This window comes from Aulonocara stuartgranti (genome assembly GCF_965226115.1).
Source record: "Aulonocara stuartgranti genome assembly, chromosome: 8".
In the NCBI taxonomy this organism is placed as follows: Eukaryota; Metazoa; Chordata; class Actinopteri; order Cichliformes; family Cichlidae; genus Aulonocara; species Aulonocara stuartgranti.
The window spans coordinates 15,514,960-15,528,720 of NC_138959.1; the positions used below are offsets into that span (position 1 = coordinate 15,514,960).

At 40.0% G+C, this 13,761-nt stretch overlaps 1 protein-coding gene across 1 annotated transcript in view; it reads left to right on the forward strand.

The window, feature by feature from the left end:
• lrp2b (low density lipoprotein receptor-related protein 2b) overlaps window positions 1-13,761 on the forward strand; it is a gene marked incomplete at its 5' end in the record, with an annotated part of 43,873 nt that overhangs the window by 2,473 nt on the left and 27,639 nt on the right. Inside the window, 32 exons of the mRNA XM_082545035.1 lie at window positions 53-169; window positions 263-373; window positions 1,583-1,699; window positions 1,809-1,925; window positions 2,189-2,332; window positions 2,798-2,914; window positions 3,170-3,298; window positions 3,504-3,673; window positions 3,774-3,997; window positions 4,264-4,470; window positions 4,558-4,760; window positions 5,046-5,186; window positions 5,423-5,632; window positions 5,762-5,954; window positions 6,255-6,380; window positions 6,502-6,632; window positions 7,165-7,302; window positions 7,494-7,772; window positions 7,865-8,104; window positions 8,223-8,345; window positions 8,547-8,663; window positions 8,793-9,170; window positions 9,359-9,607; window positions 9,712-9,920; window positions 10,015-10,199; window positions 10,353-10,581; window positions 10,849-11,026; window positions 11,578-11,706; window positions 11,888-12,054; window positions 12,304-12,447; window positions 12,946-13,055; window positions 13,549-13,726. Coding sequence (XP_082401161.1) covers window positions 53-169; window positions 263-373; window positions 1,583-1,699; window positions 1,809-1,925; window positions 2,189-2,332; window positions 2,798-2,914; window positions 3,170-3,298; window positions 3,504-3,673; window positions 3,774-3,997; window positions 4,264-4,470; window positions 4,558-4,760; window positions 5,046-5,186; window positions 5,423-5,632; window positions 5,762-5,954; window positions 6,255-6,380; window positions 6,502-6,632; window positions 7,165-7,302; window positions 7,494-7,772; window positions 7,865-8,104; window positions 8,223-8,345; window positions 8,547-8,663; window positions 8,793-9,170; window positions 9,359-9,607; window positions 9,712-9,920; window positions 10,015-10,199; window positions 10,353-10,581; window positions 10,849-11,026; window positions 11,578-11,706; window positions 11,888-12,054; window positions 12,304-12,447; window positions 12,946-13,055; window positions 13,549-13,726 — 5,510 coding nt within the window. The remainder of the gene's footprint in view (window positions 1-52; window positions 170-262; window positions 374-1,582; window positions 1,700-1,808; window positions 1,926-2,188; window positions 2,333-2,797; window positions 2,915-3,169; window positions 3,299-3,503; window positions 3,674-3,773; window positions 3,998-4,263; window positions 4,471-4,557; window positions 4,761-5,045; window positions 5,187-5,422; window positions 5,633-5,761; window positions 5,955-6,254; window positions 6,381-6,501; window positions 6,633-7,164; window positions 7,303-7,493; window positions 7,773-7,864; window positions 8,105-8,222; window positions 8,346-8,546; window positions 8,664-8,792; window positions 9,171-9,358; window positions 9,608-9,711; window positions 9,921-10,014; window positions 10,200-10,352; window positions 10,582-10,848; window positions 11,027-11,577; window positions 11,707-11,887; window positions 12,055-12,303; window positions 12,448-12,945; window positions 13,056-13,548; window positions 13,727-13,761) is intronic.

A 13,761-nucleotide genomic window follows, 5' to 3' on the forward strand; every position in this document is an offset into this window, starting at 1 on the left:
CTCCCACAAAGTGGATTTTTGAAACAAGCCTAGCTTCATATTTTTGGTTCAGGTGGACGGACCTGCAGCCCAAACCAGTTCACCTGTCGGGAGGGCCAGTGTATCCCCAGCAAGTACAGATGTGACCACGTAAAGGACTGCGTGGACAACTCTGATGAGAATAACTGCAGTAAGAGTTTTAGATCTAGATGTAACCGGCCATGGTTACTTTACTAGATGATAGTATTCTAATTGTAATGGAGGAACTACTTGTTGTTTGCAGACTATCCACAATGCACTGAGAAAACCTGTGCCAACGGGGCCTGTTACAACAACTCACAGCACTGCAATGGACGAGAAGACTGCAGAGACGGCTCTGATGAATTCAACTGTAGTGAGTAGATAACGCTTCTACTCTTCTTGTTTTCAACTCCACCAAAGTAGGAAAAAAAATTTTATTTATCTCAAAATTTCAAGTTATGTCTGAGCAAGTCAGACTTTCAACATACTGAACTCAAGATTTCCACCTACTATGTCAATCCAAACTTTGCGATATGTAACTTGAACTTTTGAGATTGACAACTTAAAATTCTGAGTTAGTGAGTCAGAATTTTAAGATACCAATCTGAAATTTGAACTCACCAACAGGAGAAAAACATTTTTCAGTTGTGGAAACTAGCTTCCATTGTCTTGTCTGCACCTTTAAAATTCAACACTTTTCTTACCTATCTTACCTTTACATGCCTTAAAGTGCCGAGCACAGCTAAGTCAACATGTTGAGTTACATGTCTCAAAAGTTCGACTCAAAACTTCAGGTTAATTGTGAGCAAGTCAAACTTTTGTCACACTAAACTCAGAATTTCAAGATACTTGAGATACCAACCTGATGTTGGGCCTCATGGACGGCAAAAAAATTCTTCAGTAGCAGAAATAGGCTTCTGTAGTCTCTTCTGCGTCTAATTTAACAAAAATTCTAATAAATTTATGTATATTTATACTTTTTCTATTAATTATATTTTTAAAATATGCTATTACCTAAATTTTATTAGTGTTCTCCTGTTGTATAAACATAGCAAAAAGCCATTTCCAGACACCATATTTGTTTGGCCTCTAATGGTAGGTCCTGCATGGGATGTTAAGATGATGCATGAAATGATGTTGTGCAGCAACATTGCAGAATGTTTTCATCCCAGTTGCTTAAAGAACATATTCACAAAACGGTTGCCGTGTTTTAAAGCAACTAAAAGTTTTTAAAGTTCATTTTTATTATTTTCATATTATATATTTTGATAGTTATGCTTAACTCCTAATTAGCCAGTTTTATTCTGCATAATGGCTATGAAGTATTTTAATTTTATTTGGTTTACAGGTAATGATAGCCCAGCTATGCATTATTATAGTTTAGCAGTCTATGGTGCCAGAGAGCAGTAAAGTCTCAACCTTTGTACCTCTGGATCTTTATCAGTCTGGACTCCTCGTGATTTTGATGAACCTAAATTGAGATGTGTTCACTTGTTACTTTAGTTTTTGTGAGTCATAAATCATTTTAATAATTAACATATTGCTGGACCTCCTGTAAATCCAGTCTCTGTTTTATTTTCAGCAACTCAGCATTGCCCCATCCACCAGTTCCAATGTGCAAATGGCTTCTGTATCCCGATGTCATTTGTGTGTGACCACTGGGATGACTGTGGGGATGACAGTGATGAGCAAAACTGTGGTACGGGTGAATGAGACCGAACACACATGCTAGCTAATTATGAGCCTCTTTTACATTTTAAATTGTGTTCAATAAGCACAGGCTGCCATTTAACTTACTGGTTGTCTAGATTACCAGAGCTGCAGTGGCAACCAGTTCACTTGCGCCAGTGGCCGTTGCATTCCTCAGCAGTGGGTGTGTGACAAGTTCAACGACTGTGGGGACTACAGTGATGAGAGAGGATGTGGTGAGAAAACTTGACTGATTTACTAATATGTGACATTGTTTATGACTTTCAATAAAATAATTTTTAAAAAGTTCATGAAAATGTCAAGATTAGTTTAACTATTAGACGTATTAGAAGGTTCATTGAGTTTTGAAATCACTCTTCAAGAGTTAAAGCTCAAATTATACCATCATAACAAATCAAGAAAGATTTTTTCCTCACAACAACATGAAAGAATGTTTGCATATTTTTAACATAATTATACGTCTTTCAATGTTTTTCAGATAGTAACTCCCGAGACTGTTACCCCGGTGAGTGGGGATGCCCAGGCTCGACCATGTGCATACCAGTGGGAAACGTGTGTGATGACAAGCCTGACTGTCCTGGAGGCACAGATGAGACCAACACCACTGCACAGCAAACCTGCGGTAAGCCTGACGTGTACAAGTCCCGCACTAAGAATTCTACCATTTATGATAATATCATGTCACACCTGCCTTTAATCTAAAAAACAACAACAACAACAAATGAGATGAATCTGAAGGAATTGAAGTGATCGAGATCTTGTCGAGTGTAGAATGTCTCACGTTTTCAGAACCGCAATTTGATAAATTTGGGTGTAAGGGCTTTGGCTATAGTGTCGAGTAATCACAAATGTTTACCAGATGTCAGCTGCTCAGATACTATAATCATAACTTTTGCATTCCTTATCACTGCCTTAACACACACTTGGTTTAATATTAACTTTTTGCAGGTCATTTTCAGGTCTATAAAGCTTATTACGATACCAATAACGTCCTGGCATCCAAGCTTCTTAGAATAGGATTAATTTTACACTTTTACCGTTGTTTACATTTGTCCATGATGTTCATTTCTGTGATGTTGACTCACAGGCCTGGAAAGGTGCTCAGCCTTGAGCTGTGAGTTCTACTGCCACCCATCTCCTCAGGGTGGTGCATGCTACTGCCCTGATGGCTTCATTGTAGCCAATGACAGTCGGTCGTGTGTAGGTGAGTTCTTTTATATGTATTTTTTCCCTAAAAACATCGTCTCTATGTGTGGCAGTGTTAAAATTGAATCAGACATCGACAGCACACACAGTTTTAGCAACTTGTGTTTTGCGTCCTGGAAAAAGCACAGAGCTTTGAGGAAGCATAAACTGTGTAATTTCAGTGTGTTCTAGCTGCAAATCATTTGTGTAGACTCTTACTATAATGTCCCTCACATTATACATCCAAAACATGGCTGTTTGTTCTGTTGCCCAGACTACAATGACTGTCAGATCTGGGGCATCTGTGACCAGCTGTGTGAGGATCGTCCTGGCACGCACCACTGCAGCTGTGCTGATGGATACGTCTTGGAGCAAGGTCATGTTTGCAGAGCAAATGTGTCAGGTACAGAGAGTGCACACATGTCATGGTACCTGTGTTTAATTTTGCTGTTTAAAAGATGAGACTGAAATCATTAAATTAAAAAGACATTATTGTTTACAGTCCAGCTGAGTGACAACGATCTTCAAATATCATTCTTTTCCTCATATTTTGTTTGCAATTACATCAATGGTTACATTTTCTCGTGTCTGTTATTTGTGTTTTTCAGCTGGGCTGCCACAGCTAATTTTCACCAATGGGGGTGATGTGATGATAGCTGATCTGCACGGGCGCATTGTCAGGATTCTGGTGCCATCCCAGGGAAAAGGTTTAGCAGTGGCAGTCGCCTACAGCTGGCACAATGACAAAGTCTTCTGGAGTGATACTTATACCAAAAAAGTCAGTTTGAATTTAATGTCTGATGAAGTTCTTGATTATGTTTTATTGTTATTTTTTATACAACAAACATTAATCCAAAACTTTGAAATTCTTTTGCCAGGTTTATTCCGCCAACTATTACGGAGGCGACATTAAGGCAATTCTGAATAATTCGGTTCACAGCGTCCAGAATATTGCAGTTGATTGGATCAACCTCAAACTTTATGTACTGGAGGCCAGGGTGGAGCGCATTGATGTGTGTGACTTTGATGGAGGAAATCGAGTGACGCTGGTGGCTGAAAACCTGCGGACTCCTCATGGCCTCGCCCTGGACCCAACAGTAGGGTGAGTTTAAATAAATGACGTGGTTTTATAATCACAAAAAGATTGAAATATGAGTTTAGGTTTGGACATTAGTTTTTGAATTACTGGCAATTTTTTCATCTACAAATTCAGTGTCAGGAAAAAAGTTTGATAAACATCATAATTTTGTGAGTTGAAGATAATTTGAGTGTAAAAGATTGGATGTCCAAGAGTCTTTGAGTTCACCTGAGTTTTGCTCATATAACTCATATAACATCCTTTTACATTTTTTTTTTTTTGGTTTGTAGCTACATGTTCTTCACAGACATGGGTGGTAACAATGTGCAGTCTAAGCTCGAACGTGCCTTCATGGATGGCAGCAATCGTTTCGAGCTGGTAAAGAGCAGGCTCGGCACGCCAACAGGAATTACCCTTGATATCATCACCCAGAGGGTCTACTGGTCTGACAGCCACTTTGACACAGTGGAGACTGTCACGTACAGCGGTTTGGACAGGTAAAGGTTACATTAGAAATAAATTGTTGACCTCCTTCAGTTGTATCCTCCTTGATGTTCTTTCTAAGGCGTACTTGTTTCACATAGAAAATTAGTCCTCAATGGTGGAACACAGTCGCCACATCCTTTTGGAATTGCTTTATTTGAAAACCACGTATTCTTCACTGACTGGAGCAAGATGGGTGTGATCAGATCAAATCGCTTCAATGGCAGCAACCCAACCCTCCTCTATCGTGCCGCGAACCGGCCAGGCCATGTTGTCGTCTCCCACCCTCTCATGCAGCCTCTGGGTAAGGAGATTCAGTCACATTCAGTCTGAGGAAAACAACTTTAAAATGTCTGCTTTCCCTTGAATATAATGTAACAAGATGCCTCTTAATTTATGGTAAAAAATAAAATATTAAAAATGTATTTCTCCAGATATCGTGAACTGCTTACTCGACTAAAAAAATCTACCAACTGTGTTGTGAACAAATTTTTATCTTATCACAAAAAGAAAATTCTTTGTTATCTATAAGAGCTACATACTACACTGAGTGATGTCATAAAATGATGACATCTGTCTTGTAATGCAGTGAAGAACCCTTGTGGGAGAAACAATGGTGGCTGTGAGCAAATTTGTGTCTTAAGTCACCGCACTGACAATGATGGTTTGGGCTTCCGCTGTAAGTGTCGCCATGGCTATGACCTCCATTCGGACCTTCGGTCCTGCTTCAGTAAGTTTATCTAATTTGTAAAACGACCTTACCCTTCTCTTATACACGTGTTTATATACGTGTTTCTGTTCTGGGTTAAAAAAATAGTTAATGAAATGTATAATAATGTGCTGACAATTTAAAAAATTACAATCCTTTCTGGTAAGCTAGATCTGGGAATTTTAAGTTTTTTTTAATATATCATTTAAACAGCAAGTTTATATGATAATAAGCCCTGGCACTAATTTTTTGTGCAGAGGTGAAGGACTACTTACTGGTGGCCTCCTCACTGGCGGTGCGGGGAATCCCACTGAATCTGTCCACGCAGGAGGACATCACTCTGCCCCTCACAGGCCTCGGGGCGTCTTTTTCTGGCTCTGCAATGGAGTTTGACGGCAATGAGGGGACTGTTTTCTACAACGACAGGTCCAAAGGCCTCATCTATAAGTCGAACCTCAATGGCAGTGGTGAGTTTTTGACTTGGGTAAAAAAAAAAAGAAAGTGGCACTTAGGGTGCTGAGTTTTATAACCTAACCTTGATATAGTTACAGTGTTTAATCAAAGCGATCTCACCTATTATATTTATCCAATCTCAGTTCAGCAGATTTTGACAGGCTACAGAGTGGGGATAGTTGATGCCATGGCATATGACTGGACCTCAAAAGTTTTGTTTTGGACCACAAGCACCTACAGCTCAGTGGTAGCCTTCAGAGTCACAGACAAGTCCAGACGAGACATTGTGACAGGATTAGGGAACCCAAAGGGAATTGCAGTGCATCCTAGTGCTGGGTGAGTTATCAGATTTATCACAAATAACTCCTGAAAGATACTTTGCCTGAGCAGGTTTTAGTTTGTAGAGACAGGAAGGAAATTAAACACAATAAATGGTAATGAATATTTTTTTATTCAGATTTTTCTGATCATAGAAAAATGCTGTCTATTCAAACCACTTTTACTATACTCACTACTCTACACTACTACTTCCTAAACCACAGCCATCACATGGGCCTCCACCCTTTATATTCAGGATAACAATTATCATTATTCACTGTAGTCTACTGCATTACTTCACCAAACATTTCTCCACAGCTACTTGTTCTGGTCTGACTGGTATCGTCCAGCAGTAATAATGAGAGGCTTCACTGATGGCAGCAATGCTGTCCCTCTTGTCAACACAACACTGGGATGGCCATTTGGGCTTGCTGTTGACTATATGTAAGTAGAGTGGTCAACTATGTCAGTTATGAGAATACCTGCTTGGCTCCATTTAAGGAATAATAAACAGTATATTGTATGACTCAGCTACACTTCTTCTTTGTGGATTTCTCTTTGACAGGAATAACAGGCTGTACTGGGTCGATACCCTTCTTGATCAGATTGGCCACATTGATGTTGAAGGAAGTGACAGACAGACATTTACCAACATCGGCCAGATCACTCAGCCCTACTCTTTGACAGTTTATACAGGTTAATTCAACTGTACACTCATTCAGAATACTGCACAAAACACAAACACACCATACTCACCATAAGCAAGCTCTTAAGGAAACCAAGGTTAGCCTTATTATTGTTATTTGATTACCTTCTGGCTTCTACAGTATGCATCTATTCGATATTCCCCAATTCCAAAAATGGAATTGGTAAATGGACTGGAACTTACATAGCACTTTTCTACTCAATTTAGTATTCAAAGTACTTTCTACTGCAAATCTCACTTACCAAAACAAATACACAATCAAGCAGTGCTTTTATCTATGCCCAAGAGCACATGCATTTACACTCCAATGGATGCATCGGGACAAATCAGGTTTCAGTTTCTTGCTCAAGAATACTTTGACACATAGCTGGAGGATACAGGAACTGATTGATCCACCGACCTTGTGATTGGTAGCTGACCCACTCTACCAGCTTGTAACAACCACTAAATCACATTTATAACATTTAATGTATTTTAGTTACATATGCAACTGCTTGTAACGCAGCAATATCTATCTTGTAGACTACCTGTATGTGTCTGATACAAGGACCAGTGCTATATTCGAGATGAGGAAGAGGGACGGTGGTGGGAACATTATGGTCAGACAAGGAATCACCGGCATCATGAATATCAAGGCCTATACAGCTGACCTCCACAGCAGTAAGTTTATCCAAAGAAAGACACTGGATTCTGGAAAGTGCTTAGAGGTGCAGTTTAGTGCTGTAGGACCAGGACTTTGGAGTTTTGAGTGGCGGTAGGAAGTAAATGATCTCCTGGGTCAAGACAACACATGAGCAGTGATAAAGCAATCGAGGACCCTACTGACTTCTTCTCTGTGATCTTTCTGACAGCCTTCAATAGCCGATGTAACATGCTGCCAAATGGACAATGCAGCCACTTCTGTTTTCCAACTCCCAACTTTGGTCGAGTGTGTGGCTGTCCATATGGTATGAAACTTCAGTCAAATCAGAGGGACTGCATCAAGGACGATTCCGTTCCTCCACCTGACAACATCTGCGGGGACTACTCTTTCGAGTGTGACGAAGGACGTTGCCGACCTAACTCTGACCGCTGTGATGGGATTGTTGACTGCATAGATCAGACTGATGAGGCCAACTGCACAGATTCAGGTGAATGAAAAAGAAAAACGCACATGCTTAGGAGTTAGTGTAAGAAGATATTTTTAAGTAATCCAACTGATCGCCTCATTTATCTTTATCAGGAGCGACCTGCTCTCCGTACGCCTTCACCTGCAACAACAAGCATTGCATCTATGCCAGTTGGCGCTGTGATGGCATGGACGACTGCGGAGACGGCTCAGATGAGATTAACTGTCCCACTCGTGTCCCTACCAGCTGTTCATCCGGCTACTTCACCTGCAACAACAACAGATGCATCTCTGCAAAATGGGTGTGCGACGGTGAAAATGACTGTGGGGATGGCTCTGATGAGCACAACTGCAGTAAGTACAGATCCCACAAGTCTTCTTGAATTGCTGCACATACAGCTATTATGTTATTACATATTAACATACATGTTTAAAAATAAATAAATAAATGAGCTCTGTTTGTGATTATCAGATTCAACCATCACCACATGCCCTCCAAACTACTTCTTGTGTCCCGATCATCGCTGCATCAGTAGCTTCTATGTTTGTGATGGAGACCAAGACTGCTTGGATGGCTCTGATGAGAAAGATTGTGGTACGTATCTGGAAAATCATCCATGTTTTAGTAATTTTTTTAGATCTTTGGAGCAACATCGTATATTTAATGCAACTAGTTTGATGGCAGCAAAAAGCTGCAAGCCACTGATTGTAGTTGGCATATTGAACATATGTTTGTTGTTGTGCCATAAAAGTTTACTCGTCTTTTCTTTGTTTTCTGTTTCCTTTGTGTTTTAAGAGTTTTCCTGTTCCTCCTTTGAGTTTGCCTGTGCCAGTGGGGACCAGTGTGTCTATTCAAGTTATCGGTGTGATGGAGTGTTTGACTGCAGGGATCATTCTGATGAACAAGGCTGCCGTATGTTACCTGCACAGAATAATGTTTTGTATAATTATAGATTGGGAATTCCACTCTCTGCTCAAATTTATCAGAGAAAGTCAATGAAGTTTTAGTTATTTATTTATTTATTTTCTTTGACAACTCCAGCCACCCGAGGTCCAGGCCTCTGCCACGATGATGAGTTTCAGTGCCAGAGCGACGGTTTCTGCGTACCAGATGAGTGGGAGTGTGATGGTCACTCAGATTGCGAGGATGGGTCTGATGAACACAACTCCTGCCCACCTGTCACCTGTAGATCCAACTACTTCCAATGCGCCAACAAGATATGCATTCCAATGAGTTGGTTGTGTGATGGCGAAAATGACTGCCGGGACATGAGTGATGAACTGAACTGCCCCACCCCTCCGTTTACTTGCCCCTCCGGACAGTGGCTGTGTCCGATCAGTGAGGTGTGCATCGACCAGGACAAGGTGTGTGACGGCCAAAGGGACTGTCCCAATGGAGCAGATGAGTCACCTATCTGCAGTGAGTTAAATGCATTGTGTATAACATTTAAATCTCTAAATGGACATAAAAAGAAAAGAAATTAAGGATAGCTAAAATTCTTTATATTACTTAAAAACTGGTATAAGTAAGACAAAATGACAAATGTACTAGAATTTAAGACACAAATGCATTATATTACTAATACATTATATTACTAACTCCTGTAGATGAAGATGACTGTTCACTCAGCAACGGGGGCTGCAGCGACAGTTGTATTCAAGGCCCATTTGGGGCTGAATGCACCTGTCCACCAGGATATCAGCTCCTCAATGACTCAAAGACCTGCGATGACATCAACGAGTGTGTGGTTCCTGGTTTCTGCAGCCAGCAGTGCTACAATGAAAGAGGAAGCTTCAGGTGCCACTGTTCTGATGGTTACCTCCTAGAGCCAGATGGACGGACCTGCAAAGCTACGAGTAAGCAACAAGCAACACAATACAGGAACTGTGTAACTTATATAGATACTTATAAAGATACTACAGTTCTTTCAGTGACCAACAAGCTCTTTTTCCGTCTTTAGACCCAAGTGCAGCTGTGCTTTTGCTTGCCAAACGTAGCCAGATCATTGCCAACCGAGTCAACATAAGACCACCCCTGATGAGTCCAGTGATCACCGGTTTAAGTATTGTGACTGTAGACTTTGACAGTGTCACTTCCAAAATCTACTGGGCTGATACCAAAGAGAAAAAGATATGGAGTGCCTACCAGAACGGCACTGGCAAACAAGCGGTAAGGCTAACAACAGAGTTTCTTGCTTTATAATCTCAACATTTAAATGAACGGTTTAATTTTGTGAGTGCTCAATATGTCCCTGTTGTTTTAGGTGTTCTCATCTGGTCTGATGGTAACAGAGAGTATTGCTGTCGACTGGGTTGGTCGGAATCTGTATTGGACAGACTCTGTCATGGAGAACATTGAGGTTTCCACTCTGGATGGTCGTTATCGCAAGGTCCTCATGAGTAGAAATATTACCAACCCCCGTGGATTGGTTTTGGACCCCCGTAACCAGTAAGTACACTCAAGTTACATGGATGTTATGCTAGTATTACATTATTTAATTTAATAGTTAAGCAAAATGCCCTTTATAAATACATTTTCACCCTTTTTTACCATACTCAAGAAGTACATCATTGACCTCTCTGTCTTTCTCATTCATGCCAGTACCAACCTGATGTTCTGGTCAGACTGGGGCCAGAACCCCAGGATTGAGCAGGCCAGCATGGATGGAACCATGAGAAAAGTCATCGTCAGCACTAAGATCTACTGGCCCAATGGCTTGGCCCTGGACTACACCACACAAAGAGTCTACTTTGCAGATGCCTATCTCAGATATATTGACTACTGTGACTATAATGGAAACAACCGATATCAGGTTATGGCAAGCGATGTGGTAAGTTTAGTTTTTCCTGTTTTTCATTATAAGGAGGAAATATTTACTACTTGTTTAAAGTTTATACCCTTTTAATCATTTTTCAACACTGTTTAGAGAACTGAGACAATTTGGTGTCACTCCTCACCACATGCATTAAAGCCAGGGGTGTTATCATGTCTGTTATTGGAGGTTACTGGCATAAACCATTCAAATACAATGAGTGTTACGTTTAAAATATAATCATTGTTCACAAAAAGTTTTTATCCTTTGTGTGTCTAACACCAGGTTCTCCAGCACCCATATGGTATGACCATCTTTGAAGACACCATATACTGGTCAGAACATTATACCAGCAAGGTGATGAGTACCAACAAGTTCCATGGTGGCAACATCACTACTCACATGAACAATGTCTACCAGCCCATGGGCATTGTGATGGCTCATCCCATCAAACAACCCACAGGTAGTTTTCAAATAAAAAACAAATCTTACTTGGATACTTGTAGCTTTAAGAAGTGTATTAAAATGTGTTGATGTCTATAATAACTGAGTACATGAGTTTCACACACACACTACAGTGATGCTCTACTGTAATAGTTAAACAAAGTTTAACTCTTCACAGAGAATGTTCTTTTTTCCTTTCTATTGTGAACCCACTATAAAAGTAGAAATTTATATTGTAAATAGTGAATAAACAACAACTTTCTGTCATGTAAATGTTTATGTATTACTTGGTTACTTTGGGGTAGTATGAATGGATATGGAGGAGGTCCTTATCAGTTCTGGTCCCCTGGGGCACAATTTTGATACCCTAAAGAAAATAGGTGGATCAAATCATGCCAGCAAAATGCTCCCAGAGGCACCAGATCCCTTCACTGTGAGCGTGGAAGGCTCAGCTTGTTCCTTTCATTTGTCATCTGTTTGTTCACTAAATTCTTCTTTTAATGATACCAGTGTGATAGTTTAATGAATCCGATTTCAAGGCTGAAAGTGACTCTGCGCTTTTGTGTTTAGCCATCAACCCATGCAGCGAACACCTGTGCACTCAGCTGTGCCTGCTGTCAACACTGAGACCCAGGTACTACACCTGCCACTGCCAATCAGGTTGGAAGCTGGATGCTGACAAGCGCACCTGTGTTAAAGGTAATTTTGGTTTTACACCTTTCTCTGACTCACTGTTCGCAGAATTTAACAGTGCTGAATACAAATCAGTGTCAGTAATGAGTTTTCTGCTCGTGGTTAATATTCCTTTTGTAAATGTTTTGCTAAAAAAAAATCTCTCCTACAACTGTGCATCTCTTTGTTCTTCTCCATTCATTTCTAGATGAGACTCCCTTCTTAATGGTGGTTAGGGATACTGTGATTTTTGGCATTCCCCTGGATCCCACAGACCCTTCCAACAATGCAATGACCCCAGTGTCTGGCATCAGCCAGGGGCAGGATATTGACTTTGATGATCAGGAGCAGTTTGTCTATTGGGTGCAGAGCACTGTGAGTGGAGGTCTTAAACTGAAGAGGCGGAAAGAGTTTTATAACATGCAATAGATTTGAGTGTGAAACATGCATAGATTCTAAGATGTCTTATTACAATCAATTCATTATATTAGGAAGGAAATTGTATTTCATTTTAAATTTGAATAAGTTTAAAACAGAAGAAAAATGAGATCAGTGCACATCAATAGTACCTGCAGATTCTGAATAATTATTTTAAATTAATTGACTCTTTTGTTCTCATGCTAGGATTCGATTTGGAGAGTGAAAACCGACGGAACAAACAAAACTCAGTTTGCTCCAGCTGCTTTCATGGGCTCACCGGCCGGTCTGGCTTTTGACTGGATAGGCCGAATAATGTATTACACCAATCCCACTGCCAAAACCATTGAAGTAAGCATAGTGAGACACAGAATCATTTGATTATCAATTACTGATAAGATGCTGTCATGCCTAGGCTCACTTGTACCTGCAAACAAGTAAACAACACTTGAATTAGAAGAGATCAGAAAACACCTTGGCAAAAAAGATTAAATACAGATGTCGTCATGATGTTGTGTTTAATTACCAAAAATACCCCAAATCAAATATACTCATTTCCTTTTTTTTCCTTTTTTGTTGGATATTATTGTGGTATATTACTATTTTATTTTATTTTTATTATTATTATTTATTAAATTCATATATTTTCAAATTTTTGTTACTTGAAGAAGTTTAGTTTAGCAAATTATTACAACAACCTACAATTAAAAATGCTATGCATGGTTAACTCAGAGGTTTTGTATCTTTTTGATTGCAGGTTATGATTTGCCTTTTGTTCTTTTGCATTTATTATTTATTGGGGGATTTTTTTTTTTAGTAGACGTAAATAAAATACAATGTCGCACTTAGGTTATCCGTGTTGATGGAAGTGAGCATTACAGGAAGATCCTTATCACCTCTAACGGAAAACCAGAGGGAGTAGGAGAGCCCATTGGAATTGTGCTGGATCCAGCCCGAGGGTAAATCACATGTTCATAAAAATTAATAAATACATATAATTACCTTGATCAGCGCTATTTAGTTTGTATATATTATATGTAGATAGTACACAGCACACAGCACCCTCATTACCATTAAGAAGACAATAGTTGGCTGGTGAATATGTTGGCAATATATTCCCCTCACTTTTGCTTCCTGTGACATATATAACCCAATTAAAACAGTAACTTGGTCCAAGACGTCATTTAACTGAATGTCTACATGATTTTTTTATTTCATGATATTAGAATATTTTTCCATTTTAGTGAAACTAACCTAATGTAACTTTTTTAGCGTAAAATCTAAGAAATCTCTGTTTTTTGGACTTTAACATCCTGTTACCTATCAGCATTAGTGTGGCACCAGCAGCAAATCTTGCGCATAGGTGTGACGTTTGACTGAATGGGAGGAGAAGTTGGCGGTATGACTCGCTGAGATCACATCACTTGTCATGTTTAACCTTTCCATCCACAGAAAGTTATTTTGGTCAGACAAGGGGTCGGACAGTGGAGTTCCTCCAAAGGTCGCCAGCGCTGACATGGATGGCAGCAACCTTGTGAACCTCTACACAGGCAGCATGGCTAACATAGGGTTCATCACTGCTGACATCTCCACCATGAAACTGTACTGGGGCGTGGCTGGCACAGGGGTGGTGAGTACAAGTTACCTGTTTAATATGTAGACTTT